Consider the following 25,324-nt stretch of genomic DNA (forward strand, 5'->3'; position numbering starts at 1 on the left):
TTGTTTATCATGCGCAGTATTTCGTTGGAAAACGGTACACATTAGTTCGTTCTGTTCCTGTATGAGAAAAATGTTGGAGCTTTCCGTTCAGGAGGTCGGAATCGGCTGTAGAAAGTTGTGTACATACCATGCGAAAATTGTACGAAAGTTCTTTGGACGAAAATTATTGCCTGTTTTTCTTTTAGTATGTATGAGCCATTACTCCCAAGCCAAGCATCAGATTCAGAAATAATAAGTAAGACTACATATCGCCACACATGTAAAGATTTTTTTCCTTCGGCCCAGACCAGGGTGCTGTACAGAAGAAGTCCATGGATTCCCCCATCCATGGTAAACAGCTTGGATGGAAAAATCCCTTACTGCCAGTTATTGTATTCTGATAGCCGCCACCTGCAGCTGTCAAAACACCCAAACAGTGACTGCAGCTGATTGGCTGCAATCACTGTTTTTAGACAACTTTTTTCCACCAGGCTCCTTAAACTTCTTAACTAATGTTTGTCGAGCTCTGTGGTGTCAGTAGAGCCACCCACTGCTCGATATTCTAACCATGTATGGCCCCTTAAATGAGAGAGCAAGTGAAAATATTTCATAATTAAAACAGTAGACTGATAATAATTCACACCAAATATTCAGATACTTGTTAAAACCCTACTGCAGGGGTCTTCAAACTATGGCCCTGAAGTTGTTCAGGAACTACAATTCCCATCATGCCTAGTCATGTCTGTGAATGTCAGAGTTTTACAATGCTTCATGGGATGTGTAGTTCTGCAAAAGCTGGAGGGCCGTAGTTTGAGGATCCCTGCCCTACTGTAATAGAGTGTCTTTCAGGGAAGTAAGTATTAATTTATGAGTGGTAAATGGGTTAAAACATCTTCGGCAACTGACAAAAAACTGTTGGTAGCATTTTGTCTAGAAGAAACTCAACTCCTACCAGTAGCTGTCAAATTATACACAACATACCTTTCTTTTCTTCTTGCACATGGAACTGACACTGAGATGAAAACCTTGAAAACTGTCAGCAACAGAGATAGCAGTAGTAAACTGTAAGTTGGCTACAGGATAACAATACATACACCATGGAGGCCCAAATCACAGGATGCCCTAAGGACCAGCACATCTTTACAGTGCCAATAGCCGGCAGACCCTTCCTGTCCTGCTTCCTGGACTTTTCAATTGGTCCAACCTAGAGTTCAGCTGGGGCATCCTCTGAACTCATTTCTCTCCGCACAACAAAATTATACTTTTTTTCCCCATTACTATCGGCTGTGGATGGGTTATTACCCACCACGCAGCACAGGTAAACAAACTATGAGAGATGCTGGTGGTGATGCATGCTTTTATTTAGCCACTGACATTGGCTCCTCATTATCACAAATTCCCTTCCAGGTCAACATAAAGGTGTGGGAAATTGAATTGTATGAGCCTATTACTGACACTGCTAGGAAATGTTTCATTTTAAAGCATTTCTGCAGGGACCAGTTTAATAAAAAAAAAAAAAAGGCAGGATTTAATATGAAACATTTCCTGGCAGTGTAAACAGCAAGTTTTCTTTTAAAGTAGAGCCAACGGCAAAACTTCATTTTGGGTAGAGTAACAATGGAGGGTTATAACTGATCAGTTTTTTTTTCTCTTCTTTTTTTTTTTTTTGCCATTTGTGCTCAATTTGGGGAGATTTCCCCTAATTTTCTGTCTCATAGCCAAAACAGGAAATGGAAGTAAATCCCTCCAAAATTATGCAATCCCTGGTTGTCACCAGGGTCATGAAAATGAGTGCCCCCTTTTGTAAGTTTTCAGCTCTATTCCAGTTTTGATTAAAACTCTAAATTTGTGAATGTCTTTCAATTTCATTCTTGTGATAATGGTAAAGAGGACAATTAGAGAGGGCGAATCTCCATAACAGGGGCACATACTATAATATCATTCAGAAAGGTATTCTAACCCTTCTCCACTCTATCCAAAACTAAAAAAAAGTTTACTTATACTTTAAGATCAGCAGACAAATTATAGGAGTGGGAAGATCAGCAAATATGATCTTACCCTACAAAAGAGGTCCAGTGAACAAATGGTCAGGCTTTTGGTTATATGTCAAACACTTGAGGGAGTCAGGAGATGGATTTTCTACCTTTAAAAGTATTTCAGATAATTTATTTATCCACCTCAGCAAGAATGTTATCAAAGGTTGAATTTCACGTTTGAGAATAGTTCCACTTTTTTTAGTTCCTTATTTGTATTTTTATCTCTGTTGACAAACCATTGACAGATAAATACACCCAAAACTATGATGCTCAGATTTGTTGTTAGGAGTAAAAATAGTGGGAGCCATGCCTCTCTGAACCCAGTTTATGAAATGCATTGGATTATGTATGGCCTTGATCAGGTGTCTAGGATCAAACATTTTCGCTACCCATAAAAAACCCATACAACATCAATGCTAGACAAGAGTGATGGGTAAGAGCCAAAGAACTTTCTCCTTTTCCTTTCTATGCCAGCTGATCCGCAAAGGTCTCAGTGGGCCAATCCTTGTCCATCTGCGAACAAATTAAAAAATTATCAGCTTTATAGATAAATAGTACATGGCTCCATTTTGAGGCACTAAAATAAGATATGCACTATGTAACATGGGGGGACCATTAGCTCAGTGGCAAATGCTTTTTTCAGTAATTCACTGTAGTCAGTACTGTGGTTTAAGGGCATGGCAGCCCATTTTTATTAAAACGGCATAAGTAAAGTCCATACCATAGGTTTCCCACGCAGGGGTTCTTCTCCAGTCAATATATCACAAACTGAAAATGCTAGCCCACCTGGCTCTTTCACTTTTATTCAGTTTTTCAATAGCAGTACCTCTGCTCTTTTCGCTGGTTCCCAGCCTATGAACACCATGAAGCTGGCAGCTTCACTCTGGCCTTAGTCCTTAGGCCGTCACCTGACTCTTGCAGACACACCTACACTGGCTTCCACCTGCAGCCCCTGACTCCTAGAGAGTATTGGAGTCCTCCTGACTCCCCATGAACAGACCTCCTGTCTGTTAGATGAAGCAGTCTCCAACTGGGAGCTCTGAGGTCTTCCTAGTCCCTCATTATAAGGGCTGTGTGCACCTGAGCACACACCCTGCTGGTGTCAGGGATACAGCCGTACTGGCATTTCTGCCAGTACAAGTCATGGACGCTCCTGGCTCAATCGACACAGCCCTCTGCTGGCCCGTCAGGGAAATGGCCGTAGGAGAACTGGCAACATTGCCAGTAATAGCAATGGTCGTTCCAGCCTCAATTCACACTGCCCTCTGCTGGCCTATAAAAGGTGGCCATAGGAGCAGACTCATTGCTGGATTATCTCTCAGCTTCCTGTGTTCTTGTGCTTCCCGTTTCCTGTTTGGACTACCTGTTGTGACCCGGCTTGTTTCTGAACCATCTGATCTCCTCCTGGTGTTTGACCCTCGGCTTGCCTCTTGGACTTTGCTCTTGCTACTACCTGCCTGTTTTCCCAGTGTATGACCCCGGCTTGCCTAAGGACTCTGTTTCTGCCTGCTCACCTGTGTATGACCCCGGCTCGTCCCTGTTCTGCTACTTACCTTGCTCTTGGACTGATCACCGGTGTTTGACCCTCGGCCTGGCTTTTACTACTCCTCTAGTTGCCTGCCTTACCCAGAGTTCCTGAAATCATCTGGTGTTCACCACAGGCGACCTGTGCTACTTGGGACGCTTCACCTCCTTTACCACTTCCATGGGTGACTCGCACTGAGCTGCAAGGGAAGCCCTCTCTGCACTTCGGCCTCCATCCAGATTGTGACAGCTGGTCATCCACAAAACACGAACACAGAGTTGGAGATTCCGTCCCTCCCAAGACACTATGAAATCTCCAAGCTATAGAGCCCCATCCAGGTATACCAAAACCTGGAGAAAGCCGCAAAAGCAGTTTTCTCCACTGTACATCTACGCTCTGAAGTCCTGCACGGGGCCAATGTGCACACTCTGTTTCCTTTAACTGACCACTTTCACCGTGACAGAGTCTCCACCTGTCACAACTATTTATCTATAAAGCTGAAAATCTTCACCTTTCTGGGTGTGACAACAGATTTTTACAGAATATGTATTTTTGGCCTTCTGAATTACATTATTTTTGGATTCACAAGTATATTATCTGCCAAAAATATGTGGATACAACTGTAAATTATTGAGCTCAAGTATTTTTAGTGAAAGATACTGTAACATGGATCAGTAATATTAAGTTTCAAAGCTAATCATCAACATTTCTAAAATATATGTTATATATTAAAAAAAAAAAAAAACTAGGCGTGGTTGGCCAATACATTTCTGTGCCAACCAGGGAGTACGAGATTCAAAAAACCCTGTGCCTAGCATGTAGGCAGACACACTGGTACCAGCCACTTGGCTCAGGCATGATACATAAGCTCTCTATATAGTATAACACACCTGTTCTAGAGAAAGGAGTCAAAATGCTCTGAGTTTGCTCCAATAATAGACACAGAGGACCCATGCCAGCATGATCTAACTAGAAGCAAACTAAGGTATGGTCATGTTTGCAGATTTATTAAAATAGTAATGCTTGAGACAGCATCTTAAATTTGTGCCACCACTGGAATGCCCTAACAGTTTAAAGTCACCTATTGAATGCTTGGTCTCTGAGCTTTATATCTACTGTAAGCTGCTATTGTATTGCTGGTACATGTAGTTTTGATACTGTTGTGTACTATTACTAGAGTGCTGATGTATGGTCTTTTATAGTGATGAGCTGAACACCCCTTGTTCGGTTCGCACCAGAACATCTCGAACAGGGGAAAAGTTCTAGCGAACATGCGAACTCCATTAAAGTCTATGGGACACGAACATAAAAAAATCAAAAGTCCTAATTTTAAAGGCTAAGTTATTGGCCCAAAAAAGTGTATGGGGACCCGGGTACTGCCCTCTGGGACATGAATCAATTAATACATTTTTAAAACGATCATTTTTACAGGAGCAGTGATTTTAGTACTGCTTAAAGCGAAACAATAAAAATGAAAAATTCCTTTAAATATCGTGCCTGGGGGGCCCCCTTAATGTGCCTGTAAAGTGGCGCATGTGTGCGATATATGTAGCCTGCTGCAGCAATACTGATATTTCTAAAGGAAGAAATGTAATTTAAGCTTGCTCGTGGCTGTAATGTATTGTTAGCTCCCGGCAATAATGTCGATTATCCAGGATCAGGCATTTCACAAGCTGAATGTTCACAGGATTGACTGCAGTGGGCTGGGAACCACCATGGCCGGGGTCGTCACTGACAAACGTATGGCCATCTCTGAAACATTTACACCAGGCATGTCCAACCTGCAGCCCATGCGGCCCACCTGCCGGGGAACTCCAGACAGTCTCCCGCTAACATATATTCAAAACGGGCGCTCTCACGCCCGCTGTCTGTTTACATTTTCTTTGGAGGAAGTCGGCCGCCGCAGCCGCCGATTGGCTGAGTTGCTGCTGCACTGCATTCCGGGAGTTGTAGTCTGTGCGGTGCTAAAATTCCTGGTGGCGGTTGGTGGAGAGAATAGAGCAGCAGGAAGCAGGAAACTACAACCCCCGGAGACGGAGTCTTGAGGCAGGCAGAGGCGGGGGGCGTGGTGACGGGTCATGCATGTCGTGACCAGCTGGATGGCTGCAGCAGTGAAACTTGAAGAAACTCTGAGAACAGCATATTTTTATGCAACTCCCGGTGTCTTTGGACTGGAGTCAGGCAGAGGCAGGGCATGCAAGCCTGCAAGGGGACACATGTGACTGGCTCGGACTTGGCGCTGGCTGCTACTTAAAGATGTCATCACCCCCCAGGAGGCTGTGAAAGGAGCTGCAATCGGCATCACTGAGGTGAGAGACCCTGACCCCCACATCCCATCTCCCCGTCCCCATACACCCCATTTACCCTGCCCCAGTGCCCTGCCTACCCAGTAACCTTATAATAGAAAATAGCCTTCAATTCTGTCTGGTGCTGGCCATGCCCTGTGGGTCATGCTGGCCATTGCCTGTGGGTCCTGGTGGCCATTGCCTGCTGGGAGCTGGCCATGGCCTGTGGGTCCTGCTGGCAGTTGGCCATGGCCTGTGGGTCCTACTGGCCATGGCCTGTGGGTCCTGCTGGCAGTCGGCTTTAGCCTGTGGGTCCTGCTGGCAGTCGGCCATGATGGGGGGGGGGGGGGGGGGGTCCTGCTGGCCATGGCCTATGGGTCCTGCTGGGAGCGGGCCATGGCCTGTGGGTCCTGCTGGCAGTCGGTCATGGCCTGTGGGTCCTGCTGGCCATGGCCTGTGGGCCCTCCTGGGAACAGGCCATGGTCTGTGGGCCCGGCTGGCAGTCGGACATGGCCTGTGGGTCCTATTGGCCATTACCTGTGGGTCCTGCTGGGAGCAGGCCATGGTCTGTGGGCCCGGCTGGCAGTTGGCCATGGCCTGTGGGTCCTGCTGGCCATGGCCTGTGGGTCCTGCTGGCCATGGCCTGTGGGTCCTGCTGGGAGCTGGCCATGGCCTGTGGGTCCTGCTGGCAGTCGGCCATGGCCTGTGGGTCCTATTGGCCATTACCTGTGGGTCCTGCTGACCATTGCCTGTGGGTCCTGCTGGGAGCAGGCCATGGCCTGTGGGTCCTGCTGGCCATGGCCTGTGGGTCCTGCTGGCAATGGCCTGTGGGTTCTTCTGGCCATTGCCTGTGGGTCCTGCTGGGAGCGGGCCATGGCCTGTGGGTCCTGTTGGCAGTTGGCCATGGCCTGTGGATCCTACTGGCCATTGCCTGTGGGTCCAGCATTACCCACCGGCAGTAACCACCAGAAGTACCCGCCAGCAGTTACCGCCAGCATTACCCACCAACACTACCTGCCAGCAGTACCCACCAGCACTACCCGCCAGCAGTATCCGCCAGCAGTAATCACCAGCAGTAACTGCCAGAATTACCCACCAGCAGTAACTGCCAGCAGCACCCACCAGCACTACCTGCCAGCATTACCCACCAGCGGTACCCACCAGCAGTATCCGCCAGCAGTATCCGCCAGCAGTATCCGCCAGCAGTAACTGCCAGCAGTAACCGTCAGGAGTATCCGCCAGTAGTAACCGTGCCAGCAGTCTGGAAAATAAGTAGAAAAGGTATGTGCATTAGCGTGTGTAAATTGTTGCAATGTGTTTTTTAATAACTAGTTGTGTTTTGTCATAATATGTCATGTCCTTGTTCATACATGTATGAATAAGAACATGACATTTTCTGGCTACCTAAGTCATATGTGCTAGGGGTGCAACTATCCCCCCGCACATAACTGTAAATATCCCAGCATGTGCAGTGTTTCTGACTCCTACCACAATCACCACTTCAAATCACTGAAGTGGTCATGGTGGTTAGAGTGTTCCTTTAATATCTCTCAGAAGAAGTAAACCTCTGTATACTGATTCTATTTCATTTCATCATCCTCTAGTTGTGTTAAATTAGTGCGTGCTGGGGTCGCGGTGGCGCGGGAAGGGCGCGGCGGCGTTTTATTACTTGTATACCTTAACTATATTGTATATTTTATATGCGGCCCGAGAAAATTTTTGTACACTCAATGTGGCCCAGAGAAGCCAAAAGGTTGGACACCCATGATTTACACCATTCAAATGTCTTACTGCGTCTGAGCGTCTCATCACCATACTGTGCTTAAAGTCTTCTGTAGATATCTGCGGGCTTTACACCTGCGTTTACAAGAAACCTCATCATCACGCGCTGTTCCATGCACGCACTAACACTGTTGTCTGCCATCATGATTAATTGACATGTGCGCCACCTATCAGTAATAGGACACACTTGCCACTTTATACTGAAAGGTGTAGTACCACCACCACCCTAACATCCCTTTTTATACCTGTAAAATTAAAAGTCCCAGTTTGACTCAAATGCCCCTCGTATATGCTATTAACCACTTCAGCTCCAGAAGGTTTTACCCCCTTAATGACCAGACCATTTTTTGTGATTCTGCACTGCGTTACTTTAACTAACAATTGTGCGGTCATGCAACGCTGTACCCAAATACAATTGATGTCCTTTTTTTCCCACAAATAGAGCTTTCTTTTGGTGGTATTTGATCACCTCTGCAGTTTTTAGATTTTGCGCTATAAACAAAAAAAGAGCGACAATTTGGAAAAAAAATTCCCAACAAAAAAAATATTTAAAAAATCGAATTTCTTTATCAGTTTAGGCCAATTTGTATTCTGCTACATATTTTTCGTAAAAAAAAAAAAAATCCCAAAAAGCATATTTTAATTGGTTTGCGCAAAAGTTATCACGGGACTGCGGCAGACAAAATCTGGCACCAAGAGACACTTTTTGGGGACCAGTGACATCAATACAGTAATCAGTGCTAAATAATATGCACTGTTACTGTATAAATGACACTGGCAGGGAAGGGGTTAATACTGGGGGTGATCAAGGAGGTGATCAGGGGGTTAAATGTATGCCTAAATGTGCTTGCTAACTGTAGGGGGGGGGGGGGGCTCTGTGACAGGCACACAGAGAGATCAGTGCTTCAGGTTAGCTGAGACACACAATCTCACTGTGCCGGTGCGTCAGGAAAGCCGCCTGCTTTGTTTACATAGGCAGTCGACTGTCCTGTCATTTTCTGTGAAGATTGCGGGAGGCCAGCGGCCATCAAGCCTTCTCCTCCTGCGATCTAGCTCCCGATGTGTCTAATCACAGCGGGAGCACGGCCCCCGAGCTCCGCGTGTACCGCGTGCCAAGCCGCCCTGCCACAGTAAATCTGATTGGGGCAGTCGGCAAGTTGTCAAATCACCTCTGGTGTTAGCTTACCAGGTTAGGCCCCAAACTTCTATTGTGTCAGTTAATGGAACTCTGTCTCCTCTATATGTCCTTCCTGTCCTCATATGTAAATACCCTCAATACACTCTCCGCACATCAGATCCCATGTGTTTAGCCTCAGTGAATTCTCTTTCCACTTCTAAGTGCTGTTAATGCTAAAGCATACAAAGCCATTTTAGACAATTATGCACTTCCAGTCTTGTTGAAACAGTTGGGAACAGTCTTTTTCTCTTCCAGCATGACTGTGCCCCTGTGCACAAAGCCAGCTCAATAAACACATGGTCTTCTCACCCAACATTAGTAACCTAACCTTGTAAATAGTCTGTTGGCTTAGCTACTTCTGGACCGGAAGGATTTACCTGCCTTAAAGCGGAGTTCCGGCCTCAAATACCTTTTTTAACTAAAAATACCCCTATAATACTAATCCATCGCCCTTTATAGAACCGCTATTCTCATACTTACAAGGTGTACAGTATTGGATTTTAGTCAAAATCTTACTTTTAAAAACGCTGTCTGGGCGCAGCCATCTTAGACGTGGGTATCTGAAGCCGCGGTGTAATCTGCTGTGTCCTTCTTCCTGATTCCAGGGAGTGTTCTGGGAGTTCTTCCTGATTCCAGCCTCCTGGCAGTGATGACAAACAGCTCCCAGGATGCAATGCAAAGGTGGAAGTGATGTCGGTGGCCGTGGCCACAGAGGAGGGGAGAAGGAGGAAGTATGATCAAAAATGCCCTGAAAATAAGGTAAGGGACTCCTGAAAAAAAATGTTAAATGCCCAATTGTTAATCAGCATATTGAGCACTCCAGAAATCACTAAAGTTGCAAAATAGGCCGGAACTCCGCTTTAATGACCATTGACTAGGCTATTTTTTGTGATTCGGCACTGTGTTAATTTAACAGATAATTACGCGGTCGTGCGGCGCTGTACCCAAGTAAAATTGATGTTCTTTGTTTCCCACAAATAGAGCTTTCTTTTGGTGGTATTTGATCACCTGTGCGATTTTTATTTTTTTTGCTATAAACAAAAAAAGAGCAACGATTCTGGAAAAAAAAAACAATATTTTTCATATTCTGCTATATAACATTCCCCCCAAAAAATTAAAAAACCAAAATGTTCTAACATTTTAGGCCAATTTGTTTTCTGCTATATATTTTTGGTAAAAAAAAATCGCAATAAGCGTATTTCGATTGGTTTGCGCAAAAGTTATTGTGTCTACTAACTACTTGAAAGATTTATGTAATTTTTATGTTTTTTTTTTCTTACTAGTAATGGAGGCAATCTGCGACTTTTAGCAGGACTGCGACATTGCGGAGGACAGATCGGCAACCTAACTGACATGTTTTACACTTTTGGGGGGACCAGTGACATTACTACAATAATCAGTGCTGAAAATATGCACTGTTGCGGCCTTGGAGGCAGGCTCCTTGCCGCCTTCCATGTCGGAGGCTGTTGTTGTTGTCCTGCCTAAGCCCGGTAAGGACCCCAAACTGTGTGCATCTTACCGGCCAATTTCACTGCTGAATGTGGATGCGAAAATTCTGACGAAAATTCTGGCCAATCATCTGAATTCTGTGATCCTTAGCCTGATTCATGGGGATCAGTCTGGTTTTATGCCTGCAAGGGCACGGACATCAACATTCGCCGCTTACACACTAACATGGCATGTGCTGCGACGGGCGACTCGCGGGGTGTGGTGGCTTCGCTTGATTCAGAAAAGGCCTTTGATTCCATGGAATGGGAGTACCTCTGGCGGGTGTTGCTTAAATTGGCTTTGGCCCTAGGTTTATTGGCTGGATTCGCCTCTTATATGATGCCCCTACGGCTCGAATCCGTACCAATGGCCTCTTGTCCTCCCATTCCGGTTGGGTAGGGGGACGCGGCAGGGCTGCCCGTTGTCTCCAGGCCTGTTTGCCCTTGCCATTGAGCCCCTGGCCATACGACTTTGCACGGCTCGGGAGGCTTGGCTTTGCCGTGTTTCAGGAAATACTACTGGGCTGCGGTCCTGGTTACGGTGCGCTGGTGGTTTGCCCAGCCTCGCTCTAACCCGGCGGTTACCCTGGAAGCGGCTATCATGGGCTCCTATGCGGCCCTGTCAAACTTTAGGCCCGTACACACGTACCGATCGTCGGCATACAAACGTCGGCGGACGAAAGATCTGCCGATTGTACGCTTGTTAGTATGGTACTTCCGACAGCTGTCTGCGCACATTCTGCGGACAAGAGTCTTTCTTGCAAGCATTTAAATTTTTGTATGCCGACACCAGAACGGACGATTGTTCGCCAGTCAGTACAGAATTCTGCCGACACACAGCTACAAATCCCAACACGCATGATCAAACCAAATGAGTTCCCGGAAGAATTTTCTCTAGTAAACTCAACATTTTATCCAGAAAGAACTTTCGGCTCGCGGAAGTCCAAGAAATAGGTGAAATGCGGAGCACATGCTCATCTTGATAAATGTGAGAAGAAGGAAGATGCTGCTCATAATGCCATACTTTTCGAATAAAAAGGCATGTGTTCTGTTATGATGAAGATAATGTTTGTCTATTCTATCAAATTTTATAATTAAATAATTTGAACTCTTCACCATTATTATTTTTTTAACAGCAAAGATCTAACTATTGATATGACCCTTTATTCTTGTATGAATTAATGTCTAAAACATATTTTTCAGGTTATGCACAATATTAAACATGTTAACAAATTCAGATAGGCCATTTTTTATTTTCAATTTTCTTTATTTTTTGTATCTCTGAAAAAAGAAATGAAAACATCAATACTCTCCGTATAATAAACAAAACATAAAAAAGGTCCATTTGGACAAAATTAAAATAGAAACTGCCAAACAGGGGTAAAATAAATAATAGGGGGTTACACAAATTAAAGTTGGTGGTAACTGTAATCAGGTTGCCATGAGGGCAGGTTTGGATCCTGCTGGCCATATTGCCACTGGCCATGTGGCATTTGGCGAGGTGGTGGCTGTTGTGGAGGTGGAGGGCACGGGTGCTCCTGGCATGCATGGCTGTGCTCATTAAGGATGCCGTTTTCAGCCTTTTGCAGCACATCGAGTATGATTTTTCGGGCATACTGACACTGGTTGAGTTCCACCTTATCCAAAATTTTGCCCGTCATGTTGCCAAATTATTCATTGGCCTCCGGTTTACGACGTAGGGCTATGGTGGCCTCCTGTATAAACTCATCGGTGATGTCATCAATGTGTTTCTCTTTTGCCTCCGTTTGGCAGGAGGTGGTGGTGGAAATAGTTCCACAGGCTCCTTAGGCTCCCCAGGCTCCCCAGGCTCCTGGCTGCAACCTGGCTCCTCCTCAGTCATACTTCCCTGTTGATGAAATGAACAATTGGTTAGAATGTTATAGTGTATATAAAAATGCATGTTTGTTATATTATTGTGATCAAATAGCAGACTTTACATACAGTGGCGTATCTAGGGTCTCCAGTGCCCTTGTTGAGGAGCTGTATTTGGCAACAACCCCCCCCCCCCCCAAGATCAATGTAAAAATGTAACCCACCCCAAAAAAAAAATAAAAGGGCATTAAATGTTTCTCATTTGTCCCTTGTTTGCCCAGTGTAGAGCTCTCTAGTGGGCAATCATTGTCTCAGGTGTGAAAAACAAGAAAGAGAGGGGTGAGAGATAGAGAGAGGGAGAGAAAGAGGGGGTGTGAGAGAGAGAGGAGGGGGTTTGAAGAGAGAGAGGGGCCTGAACTTGCAGAGGGCTTTGATGTAGGGCATTGAGGGTGAAGCGGTGCAGGTAAACAGGAATAAGGGAGCCACCTGCCTTGCTGACCCAGAGTGAGAGACCAGAGACATGGAAGCAAGGATGGATGGATCATTTGCAGGAGCTGTTAGTTTTGTTTTAAAAAAGGTTGAGCCAGAGGAATGCTGAGGCTCCAGCAGTGTTTGTAAGACCGGAGGTGTGCTGGGGATGCAGCACTGTTTGTAAGACCGGAGGTGTGCTGGGGATGCAGCACTGTTTGTAAGACCGGAGGTGTGCTGGGGATGCAGTGAGAGGCAGTCTCAGTCTCCTGGTCTTTTGGCTCAGCTGCTCTCAATGTTTTACACCTGCATGAAGCAGCTCTCAATGTTTTACACCTGCATGAATCCGCCTGCAAACTGGGGGTTCTGGGGTGTGCAGGCTGAGTGGATTGTTCAAAAAAACAATAAACCAATGCCAATGTTTTTGTGACCCACCCCCCTTGGCCTGCGCCCCTGGCGGTTGCCTGTCATGCCAACCCCTTGCTATGCCCATTTACATAAAGGGTCAATTATGGTTTAGCTTCTAATTTTGTTACATGATTAAATTTTAGCAGACAATATATAGTGAAATGCCATACCTGAGTCAAACTCTCCTCTAGGAAATCCTCATCCTGGCTTGGATCAACCGACACTGAGCCCTCTGCCGAAGTAGAAGGCAGTGTTGATATGGATGGCCTGGATTCCAAGGTGTCGGACAGGAATCGCAAGTTATCATAGTACCACAGCCGTGGTACATGTATCTTCTGTGCACCTGCTCCAGACTGGGTGGACTGTTCAATTTTTTTGACCTCCCGCCTGTAGGCAGTGCGAATGCTGTTGATTTTTCGCCTTACATACTCCAAATTTGCCCCAGGACAGACGGGCTTGTAGAACGCCACCAAATGGTCCATGGCCTGTTTTTTGAGTTTTTTATTTTTATAATCCGCCGACTTCACTTGCCACAAACACGGCAGTTGCCTGAACTCATCAATAAAACCTATTAGAAAGTTGTGGCTGGTGTAATTGTCCACCATATTGCAGGACAGTATATGCCTGCAAGACACAACACAACACAAAACATATTAAAATAGCATGTATTTTGGCACATAATAAAGATATTCCTAATAAAAGCTGTATAGGGCCCAAAACACACACTTTCTATTAAAATAGTCGTACCTTTGTTTGTGGGGAAAAGTCGTGATTCGCCGCTCGATCGTGCTCCAACCCTCGATATGTCCGCTAGCGAATCGTCGGCCGAACGATCTGGCGTCCTTTAAATACAGCGCAGGCGTCAACTCCTCCTTCAGTGGCAGGCTTGTGCAGGGGTGTGTACGTGCTGAAGATCAGGCCTACATGTGACACTCACACCTGAAGCAGTGGAACAATCTTTTAATCAAGAAGAATGTCTGAAAGATCTCAGAGTTCATCAAGTGGGGGCCGAAGTGATTGGGCCACCAGAAAATCAAGGGCTACACCCATGACAAAGCCAGAAATGGTGGAGATGGTCTCCATTTTAGAAAAAATGGACTATGATGGCAAGTTGGCTAATTACGAGCGGCCCAATGCCAGGAAAGATGGCATCATGGATAAGGTGGTGGCCTGTTTGTTGAAAAAATTCGGCGTTGAGCGATCGAAAGATCAGATTCGGAAACGGTGGTCCGACCTGAAACACCGTGAGCAGGATCAGCTTTCCCAAATCCATCGGATTCTGAAAAAAAGTAAGTTTTTTATTTTTATTTATTTTTTTTAAACATGCAATATGTTTTTTATAATTTGGTGTATGTTGTATTAACATGTCTAGATTATAATGTCTATGTAAAAAGTTAGATTACTCATTTTAGTTGTCATGTCGTGATTAGATCGATCTATTGTTGATGTTTTAGTATATGACATTAAAAGTCAGGAAGCCATAGTTAAAAATATATGTATTGTGTTGCAACGAACGTTCTTTCCTGCACGAATCTTCTCTGCAAACATTCCTATTAATCACAGATTATTATTCAAACCTTTAAATAGGAGAAAAATGCAAACTCCGTGCCAAACTATGGGAAAGGAGGAGGAGAGGTTTGGCAGCTCCATCGGCAGTTGCCGAAGAAGATGAGGACATGGGCCCAGAAGGTGGCACAGATTCCACTAAAGGTAATTGGTTCCTATGCACTGTCAAACATTAATGTACCATATTTTTCGTAGATAACTATGTACATGTCTTCATATTTGTTACTAAAAGAGCTATCAAGCAGGGCACCATGTCCTAACAAATGTACCTCTTGTGACTTTTATGATATGGCAACTTTTTTGTATTATGTAGATCAAGACATTATTCCTGAGGTGATTCTGGTGGAGCCAACAAGTGACGAAACACCAGAGCAACATGAAGGTTTGTAGGCACAGATTTTTGTGTAGTGGGATCATAGAAATATGTGTATTTGCAATGATTGTTTAACCTTATATTCTTGTATTCCCTTACAAATTTACATTGCAGATGTTGCGTCATGCCAGGATGTGGCATCCCCAGCCATGTCAGAACCCAGATCTCCTCGCAACTTGGCAATTAGCGTGGAAGCCACTTCCAAAACTGTGGAGGATCCAGGACCAAGTGTCCAAGAGCCAATTGTGTGCCCACGTAGGTTTTTTCATAATGATTTATATCAATATTATTTTTAGCCTCCAATTGTCCAACACTAGTTCCCTATGGGAGCCTCTTTATTTGAATGGAAGTGGCACCGTAAGTCGGATCAGGATGCTCTGACTTGCGGGGCCACCTGCGCTGTGAAGATTTTTGAGGGGGAACTACACAGACAAATTGAATAACCCACCGTGGGTGTCCACCCCAAGTTCACAACCAGGCCTTTTGTGTGTGGTATTGAGTTTGAGGGTAGGCCCACAACAAAAAGACAGCGTGGGTTACCCCCAAAACCCCTACCAGACCCTTATCCAAGCATGCAGCTTGTCAGGCCAGGAAAGAGAACGAGCAAGCGGAACAAACACCCCCTGGACCACAGCAGGACCCATGCCCTCAACATGGGGGGGTTTTATTGCTTTGGGCCAGGGGGCCTCTGCACCGCACACCCAAAAGCACCTTACTCCCATGTAGAGGAGGACAAGAGCCTCATCCCCACAACCCTGTCTGGTGGTTTTGGGGGGTCATGCGTCCAGGGGGTTCCTAGGAGTTTGGAAGCAACCTTTAACAAAGGGTGGTCCCCAGATCCCAGACCCCAATCACTATGTGAATGGGTATGGGGTACATAGTACCCCTACACATTAACCACATAAATGGAAGTGTATGTGAATAACGACAGGAGACGTTTCTGAAATGTTCTTAAATATCTTCATCCGGTCTTCTCCACTCTGCTCTTTGGATCTTCTCCTCTCCACTCTTCTGCTGTCCAATCTTCTGCTCTTATGTTGTCTGCTCTTTTGCCCTAGGCTCTTCTTCTTCCTCCTGTCCTGTCCTCCTCCGATGCTGTTGCCGTGCATTCTGCCCGTCTCTGGTCTCTGCATCTTAATATATATACATTACAACCATGCCCTCACAATGACGTCATCATGCGTTCACACCCCTAATGAATATATAGTAAGCTCAGGAGACCGGCAGAATCATCAGCAACAGCATTGGAGGAGGACAGGAGGAAGATGAAGAGCCTAGGGCAAAAGAGCATAAGAACAGGGTAGGTATTAACTCGAGAGTAATTAAAAATAACCTGGACACCAAATGTTTCTATATTATGACCTCATGTAGGTGATTCACATTGACTCCGTTGTATTTTATTTTCCAGATCATGTATTACATACTTGCACATTGGCCAAATTGACCCGTGAGGCTCTTCAATGCTGCTCAGACCTCGAGCAAATAAAAGAGACTGCAACGGCATTGCAAGGAAAAATGCGTGATTTTGTGGACATGCTTGCCAAATTTAAAAAAAAATTTTTTTTAAAGTTTTTACTGTTTGTATTGGGATGTTCCAATCTTTATAGAATATTTTATGCCAGTTTTATGACACTCAGATGTTAAAGAGTGTACCCAAGTTTGGGAAAAGCACTTTCCAACACCCTAACCCTGTGAATGTTTGATACTAAAACGTTTTTACATTCAACAATGTGTGTTCAATTCTTTATTAGACTTTCGTTGGGGGGTCGAGGTCTAAAGCTGTGTAAAGAAGCACTAAATGTATGATGGCTGTCCTATTCCCATATTTACATGTTAATGTAAGCATTTTTGACACTGCCATATGCGAGTTGCTGGAGGTGTCAATGAAATGTTAAAGATACCCCCAGTTTTAACGCATATCACAGTGCGATCTGACATTTCACACAGGATCGGATCACACAAGTTTGAACGACTGTGCGATCCTATCCTGATGCGGCTGAATAAATGCATCATGTGCGACTTTTGTGCGAGTGCAGTGCGAATTGAGCCATACAAACTGTATAGATGATTTTCGCATGAACATCTGATCGCATGTAATAAAGGAGCAGTGCGCTACGATATTACATGCCATCAGATGTGCAGTGTGAATTGAGACATATACACTTTGTATGGCTACATTCGCAATGAACACGCATACAAGTCGCACATGACCCTTTATTTCTGATGTATCTGGATTGGATCGCACAGTGCTTAACACTTGTGGAATACAATCCTGTGCAAAAAGTAAGTGGCGGGTCACCCTTATGCAATGCTGGAAGGCTGAAAAGTCGCAGACTTCCCACATCGCATAAGTGTGACTCAACACTCAAGGTACTAGCAGTCCTAGGATTCAAGATGGCATTGATATTGCCAGTAGCAATCAGTGTAGGGAGATCAGTGTAATCTATAGTGTATTGCTTGTTCGTTGCTCTAGTTCACTTTCCATTACCTATATATATATAACACTTTGAGATGAACAATGATCAAGTTTCACATAACACTGAAATATCCTAACATTGGTGGGCAGTGAGAAGGATGTCCTAAATGAACACAACATAACAGGTGTAGGTACGTTGTTAATACCCTAATGTATTATATGAAATATATAGTATGGGCACCTTCTGGACAATGACCACCAATGTAAGGTGACATTAGATGAACCTTGGGTGTGACCTAGTTCTCTATGTGAGAGGGTTTGTGGAAATTTTATGGGGTGCAGAAGGCCCTTGTATTTACACCACTGGATAAAAAATAACACATGGCCATCATCACTTTGGATCAGCTGGTGAGAGACTACAGCAAAGAAACCCACTGATGAATGTATTAACCCTTCCAAAGTCACACATATATAACACATGATTTACAACAAAAATTATGTTGGCCATATGTGCCCAAATGATTAGAATCCACAATACAGAATCATAGCAATTTTTGTTTAATGTGTTCAAAAATAATAGATCGCTGACATTTATCTTGTGTGTCAAATCTTTACCAACATTAATGTGTGTGTGACATTGATTGCTTCCAGGACACAGCTCCTCTCCCCACGAAATAGTCCAGATATTCCTGGCGGATCTGACGGGCCCTGTGTGATGCCAATCCTGACCGTCCAACTTCCATTGACGTCATGGACTCCACTTGGTCAGGAGGTTGGGCCTCTCCACTTGTACCTGGCATAGCAGGGTCCGTATCCAGTTGCTGCAAAACATAATTGTGTACATTCCTGCGTAGGAAGTTGTGCAAAATGCAGCAAGACAAGACCACATTATCCACTTTGTACAGTGCCAGGTTTATGGACGTCAGGAATATCCGGAACCGGTTGGACATTATCCCGAAGGCATTCTCCACAATTCTGCGAGCTCTGGACAACCGGTAGTTGTAAATCCTTTGGTCGGGGGTGAGGTTCCTCTGAGGGTAGGGCTTCATGAGATGCTCCCCAAGTGCAAAAGCCTCATCTGCGATAAACACAAAGCTCATACCCTCAACAGTTTGCTCCCTGGATGGCAGGTTCAGAGTGCCGTTCTTTAGACGACGAGCGAACTCCGTCTGATCAATAACTCCCCCATCCGAATTGCGGCCATTTTTGCCAATATCCAAATAAATAAACTCATAGTTTGCATTAACTATGGCTAGCATGACTATACTAAAAAAACCTTTATAATTATAATAAAATGTGCCGGAATTCGGAGGGGGGACAATGCGGACGTGCTTCCCATCAATAGCACCCCCACAATTGGGAAAATTCCACTTCTCCAGAAATTGATCAGAAATCTCCAGCCATTGCTCTGCGTTTGAAGGAAACTGTGGGGGGAAAAAAGAAAAATTAGTGCTTGAGCACATCACATTATTAATTACACACACAGTTGTCTGTTAAATGCTTATGCAACTTGTTAAAAATATAAACAACAGGAAGGCAAACGTTTGGATTTGGGGATGTAACATCTACATACATTTATTTTCAACCTCCTATTGTTCTTATATTGTAAAGGGCCATACACACTATAAGATTCTCTGAAGACTTTTTTGTGCAGATTTACCTTTTCTATGTAGTGCAAGGGCCTACCAGATTGCATAGGATTTGAAAGTGTTTGTTGGACCTCATATTATTTGGTTTTGGTAAATCGGAAGGATAAATTGTTCTGACAATCTTATAGTGTGTATGGCCCATTATACTCACCAGCTAGAGCTGAGATTTACAAACTATGGCCCTCCAGCTGTTGCAGAACTACACATCCCATGAGGCCTTGTAATTCTATGACATTCACAGACATGACTAGGCATGATGGAAATTGTAGTTCCTGAATAACTGGAGGGCCGTAGTTTGAAGACCTCTGAGCTTGAGCTTTGGTATATGCTGACTTTGAGATTTAGCATGTGGGTGGGGGATAGGTAAGTAAAACTGGGCATTTATACATCAATAAGGGCTTGTGGTCAGTGAAGGTTTTAACATCATTACATAAACATACAGAATCATAGGTGGGAATGGATGGACTGATGTATTTTAGATAAATCATAAACTAGATACTAAAACATTGGCCAAGGAATAATTGTTTGAGGGAAAGCAATAAAATTTAAAAAATTTGACATACTGTTAACAGGCAATGCGTTTAGGGACACATAGGAGAGAATGGTGGGGTGGTTAGTGGGTAATTTTACAAATGGTTAAGATAATCTACATCTTTACTACTATGTGCATGCGGACAGAGGGTAGTTTACAAATAATGGCCTGTGTCAATTGCTGTACATCCAAAAACATCATAATTCGGTGAAACTACTAATACATGTAATGTAAAAAAAAAAAACATACCTTGATATAGTCCTTCTGCAAGACCTTGATGATGGCAGAGCAGGTCTCAGGGATGATGACTCCCAGTGCTTGGGGGAGATGCCTGTGGTGAACTTCAGATCCTGCAGGCTTCTCCCTGTTGCAAGATACCTCAACGTCGCAATTAACCTTTGCTCAGGAGTAATTGCAAGCCGCATACAAGTATCCTGCTTCAGAATATAGGGGGACACCAGGGCAAGAAGACGGTGAAAGATGGGATCCGTCATCCTCAAATAATTCCTGAAGTCATCAGGATTATTTTCCTGGAGCTCCCTCAGCAAGGACATATGAGAAAATTGATCACAGTTAAGCAACCAATTTTTCGTCCAGGAGGTCCGCTTCTTCTTCCTATTGCTCATACGTCGTCTCAGAGCCAAAACTCCAACACTAACGACAGCAACGGACGAATTCACGGTCGCCATAATAAATTCTCGAACGATGTCTCGGAAAATAGCGAAATGACGTCAACCAAACAAATGCTACCGAAATCAGCGCGAGATGCCCAGAAGGGTCACGGCCAAACACTCACTTCCTCTTTTGTAGAGGCGAACGTGCGTGGAACGTAGTGACGTCATTTTCTGTCGGCAGACAAATGTCCTGGGCAAGTTTTGAGCACTTTTCAACAGACAAACAACAAACACGCCAGCCGCGAACATTTGTAGGACGTTCTGTCGGCCGACGATCGGTACGTGTGTACGGGCCTTTAGTCTATAGGGGACGGAGGGCCGCAGCTCAGGCGACTCCCTCCATGTGTACGGTGGTGAAGGTGTGGGAGCAGATGCTGGGGGCCACGGGGGAGAGGGGGACGGTCTCCCCCATACTCCATTGTGGGGGAACCCTAAACTGTCCCACCTCTGGTCTATCCCGGATCCTAGTGTCTGGGCTGGTTACTGGGTGGTTACAATACAGCACATTATGCCGGCGGGCTCTTTACTACCCTTCCCTGAGCTGCGGGAGAAGTTTAGACTCCCGTCTCAGATGTTGTTTAGATATCTACAGCTGCGGCACGCGGTGCGGGCGCAGTTTCCGGCACCGATGGAAATTGCCCCTCATAGAGTGGAGACGTTCTTGACCACCCGCAATGCGGACAAGATTTTGTCTTCTGTTTATCACCGCCTTACGTGTGGTCAACCGGATGGGGATTCGTCCCTGTTCGGGCGCTGGCGTCAAGATGTTCCTACACTGCTGGAGGATGACTGGGGTCCAGCGGTTCAGCAATACCTGCCCACCATGATCTCGGCCAGAGACAGGTTCATCCAACTTAAATTTCTGCATAGAGCGTATTATACTCCCCAGCGCTTGGCTAGGATCTACCCTTCGCGCTCTGAAATGTGTCCTAAGTGTCAGCAGGTGGTTGGAACCTTCTTTCATGTGGTATGGGACTGTCCGGGGATCCGGGAGTACTGGGAGGCTGTGGTGACTGAAATGAGTGCTGTGACGGCAGTACAGATGCCCCTTGACCCTAGGATACTTCTTTTGGGTTGGGTGGTTTGGTGACGCAGGCCAAATATTTAAAATTGTTAATATTATATCTGTCTTTTTATGCTAGGAAGGCTCTGTTACAGAACTGGGGGGGGGTCGGCTCCTCCGACGGTCGCCCAATGGCAGGCGTTGGTGGACTCTGCCCTCCCGTTATATAAATTAACGTATATGGGACGTCAATGCCCACAGAAGTTTGGGAAGATATGTGATCCGTGCAGTGGCGTCGGCAGGGGGGGGCTGACAGGGGCTATAGCCCCGAGTGTCCCTTTGAAAAGCCCCGGGTCTCCTCTTCATGTAAAAAAGCTGTTAGCCCCGAGCATCCTCCTCCACCCCCTCACCTGGCTGGCTGACTGGCTGTACTCGTTCCGTTCAGTCGTTCTGACTTCCTTCCTTGCCTGCAAGCCGCGGAGTCACGGACACACTGGTTGATAGCCTGCCGCTTAGCGTCTAGCAACCAGTGATGTCACGTGACGTCAGCAGCGTCAGGTGACAGCAGCAGCCAGAGCGCGCGGCGGCCCCAAGAATTCCGCCTCCGCGCCAAGAACTCTGACTTCTTCCATCCTTCTGCGGGACTTGCTGGACTCGTTCGACCTCCTCTCCGCTCCCAGGCCTGAAGGACAGGCTGACCGGTGGGAAGCAGAGATTACAAGTGGGCGGGAGGTGCAGGCAGCCAGGGAGCGCTCCACCTCACAGAGCAGTGCACCTCCATTACCAAGAAAACGGGTCCTGCCTGCTGCTGGTCATCCTGCTGAAAGGTACTGTTCTGACCATCACACACACCTTACACTGCTTCCAGACAGGGACTGGTACATGGGGGGACAAGTGGGACTGCAGACAGGGCTAGGGGGGTCTCTCTGTTACCCCTCTCTCTCTCTCTGTCACCCCCCCCCTCTCTCTCTCTATCCCCCCCCCTATCTCTCTCTGTCACCCCTCTCCCTTTCTGTCACCCCCTGCTTTCTTTCAGTCACCCCTTCGCTTTCAGACACCCCCCCTCTCTCTGTCACCCCCTGCTTTCTTTCTGTCACCTCCCTCTCTCTGTCACCCCTCTCTTTCTGTCACCTCCTCTTTCTGTCACCCCCTCTCTCTATCACCCCCCCCCCCTCTCTCTATCACCGTCCTTCTCTCTGTCACCCCCTCTCTCTCTCTCTGTCACCCCCTCTCTTTCTGTCACCCCCCCTCTCTCTCTCTCTCCCTTTTACCCCCCTCTGTCACCCCCTCTCTCTCTGTCACCCCCTCTCTCTGTCTCATCCCCTCCTCTCTCTTTCTGTCACCCCTGCTTTCTTTCAGTCATCTCTCTCTTTCTGTCACCCCTCTCTCTCTCTCTCTCTGTCACCCCCCCTCTCTTGTTCTGTTACCCCCTCTCTGTCTCTCTGTTACCCCCTCTGTCACCCCTCGCTTTCTTTCAGTCATTCCTCTCTTTCTGTCACCCCCCTCTCTTTCTGTCACCCCCTCTCTCTGTCACCTTTCTCTCTCTCTCTCTGTCACCCCGTCTCTTTCTGTCACCCCCTCTATCTTTCTGTCACCCCCTCTATCTTTCTGTCACCCCCTCTATCTTTCTGTCACCCCCTCTCTTTCTGTCACCCCCTCTATCTTTCTGTCACCCCCTCTATCTTTCTGTCACCCCCCCTCTCTCTTTCTGTCACCCCCTCTCTCTGTCACCCCCTCTCTCTTTCTGTCACCCCCTCTCTCTTTCTGTCACCCCTCTCTCTTTCTGTCACCCCCTCTCTCTGTCACCCCCCTCTCTCTCTCTGTCGCCCCCTCTCTCTCTCTCTGTCGCCCCCTCTCTCTCTCTGTCATACCCCTGTTCTCTCTCTCTGTCGCCCCCTCTCTCTCTCTGTCATACCCCTGTTCTCTCTCTCTGTCACTCCCTCTCTCTCTCTGTCACACCCCTGTTCTCTCTCTCTGTCAGGGGGTGTATGAGGAATGCATGGAGAGTGCTTATATTAGATCATTTTCAGCTGTTTTTAAAAGTTTAGATTTTTTTTTCGGGGGGGGGGGGGGTGCAAGTAGCTGGTCTTGCCTAGGGTGCAGAATTGTCTAGCACCGGCCCTGCTTGCAGGTACAATTTTGAATCCACTGGTATACTTGTGGGTAAAGCACTTTTGTGGGGTAAGCACCTCTTGGTAAGCACTTTTATGGGCGTAGAAAAACTCACAGAAAGAGAGGGGGGGTGACAGAAAGAGAGGAATGACTGAAAGAAAGCGGGGGGTGACAGAAAGAGAGGGGTGACAGAGGGGGTAACAGAGAGAGAGGGGGGGTGACAGAAAGAGAGAGATGACTGAAAGAAAGCAGGGGGTGACAGAAAGAGAGAGGAGGGGGTGACAGATAGAGAGAGGGGGGGTGACAGATAGAGAGAGGGGGGTGACAGAAAGAGAGAGATGACTGAAAGAAAGCAGGGGGTGACAGAAAGAGAGATGAGGGGGTGACAGAGAGAGAGAGGGGGTGACAGAGGGGGCTAACAGGGAGAGAGAGGGGGGTGACAGAGAGAGGGGGTGACAGAAAGAGAGAGGGGGGTGACAGAAAGAGAGAGGGGGTGACAGAGAGGGGGGGTGACCTTCTCCTCTCCTCCTCTCCATGTCTGACCCTCTCATCCTCTCCTCTCCTCTCCATGTCTGACCCTCTCCTCTCATCTCTCCATGTCTGACCCTCTCCTCTCCATGTCTGACCCTCTCCTCTCCATGTCTGACCCTCTCCTCTCCTCTCCATGTCTGACCCTCTCCTCTCCTCTCCTCTCCATGTCTGACCCTCTCCTCTCCTCTCCATGTCTGACCCTCTCCTATCCTCTCCTCTCCATGTCTGACCCTCTCCTCTCCATGTCTGACCCTCTCCTCTCCATGTATGACCCTCTCCTCTTCTCCTCTCCATGTCTGACCCTCTCCTCTTCTCCTCTCCATGTTTGACCCTCTCCTCTCTTCTCCTCTCCTCTCCATGTCTGATTCTCTTCTCTTCTCTTCTCTTCTCTTCTCTTCTCTTCTCTTCTCTTCTCTCCTCTCCTCTCCTCTCCTCTCCTCTCCTCTCCTCTCCTCTCCTCTCCTCTCCTCTCCTCTCCTCTCCTCTCCTCTCCTCTCCTCTCCTCTCCTCTCCTCTCCTCTCCTCTCCTCTCCTCTCCTCTCCTCTCCTCTCCTCTCCTCTCCTCTCCTCTCCTCTCCTCTCCATGTCTGACCCTCTGTACTCCTCTCCATACCACCCCTTGACTGACCCTTGACTGAGGGGGGCATTGGGTGGAGCTTGGGCGGTACTTTTAAATGTGGGAGGAGCTTGGGTGGGACTTCCTTTAAAATGTGGGAGGGGTTATCAAATTTACCTTCGGGCTGAAGCCCCTGGTCTTTTTCCCACCTAGCAACGCCCCTGGATCCGTGGCTTGGGGATAGGTCCCTACAGCTCTAAATCCCTGGGACATGTCTTGGTGGCAGGGAGGATGCTCTACCCCTTTAGGTTCCTGGGTGATGTCTGGTTTCTTCTTCCCCATAGGGGATTGGGGGGGGGTGACTCGGCAATGTTGCCCTCCGGCCTTGGTCCTCTGCCCACCATCCACTCCTCCCTGGGAGGCCCCGGGCTTCATTGGCTCTGGGCTGAGGTTCCTGCTGGGTTTATTTGTGTCTGTTGCTCCTCGTATCTATATCATATGTTATTACGTGCTGTTAGTAATCTATATTTGCATTTGTGCACATGTTCTAGGCTCTTGCTGTCTAGTATCCTTTGAAGTTGCTTAATGTACCTTGATGGTTGTATTTGATCTTTTGCTGGTTTTTTTATCAATAAAACTTTTCTGTTAAAAAAAAAAAAATATGCACTGTTACTGTAATAATGACACTGGCAGAGAGGGGGTTAATACTGGTAGTGATCAAGGGGTTAAATGTGAGCCTAGGAGAGTGATTCTAACTGTGGGGGGGGGGGGCTTGTCTTGTGAAAGGAAGTGGTCCTATATAGCAGGATCACAGGGGCTCTGTCATCAATCCAGGGAGAAGAACAGTCAGCTGTGTTTACAACAGCTGACCATTCTCTCTCAGCGGGAAACGATCGCGGGTGTCAGGCAGCAATCGGAGGCGCCTGACACAT

General features: G+C 46.5%; 1 protein-coding gene across 1 annotated transcript in view; it reads right to left on the reverse strand.

Annotated features, from left to right (window-relative positions):
- LOC309544656 (uncharacterized protein) overlaps nucleotides 1-21,154 on the reverse strand; it is a gene marked incomplete at both ends in the record, with an annotated part of 64,593 nt that extends 43,439 nt beyond the window's left edge. Inside the window, 3 exons of the mRNA XM_082243567.1 lie at nucleotides 961-1,052; nucleotides 18,129-18,759; nucleotides 21,005-21,154. Coding sequence (XP_082099693.1) covers nucleotides 961-1,052; nucleotides 18,129-18,759; nucleotides 21,005-21,154 — 873 coding nt within the window. The remainder of the gene's footprint in view (nucleotides 1-960; nucleotides 1,053-18,128; nucleotides 18,760-21,004) is intronic.
- Nucleotides 21,155-25,324: the final 4,170 nt, after the last annotated feature.

Source organism: Pelophylax lessonae (assembly GCF_965119305.1).
Source record: "Pelophylax lessonae genome assembly, chromosome: 1".
Lineage (NCBI taxonomy): Eukaryota > Metazoa > Chordata > Amphibia > Anura > Ranidae > Pelophylax > Pelophylax lessonae.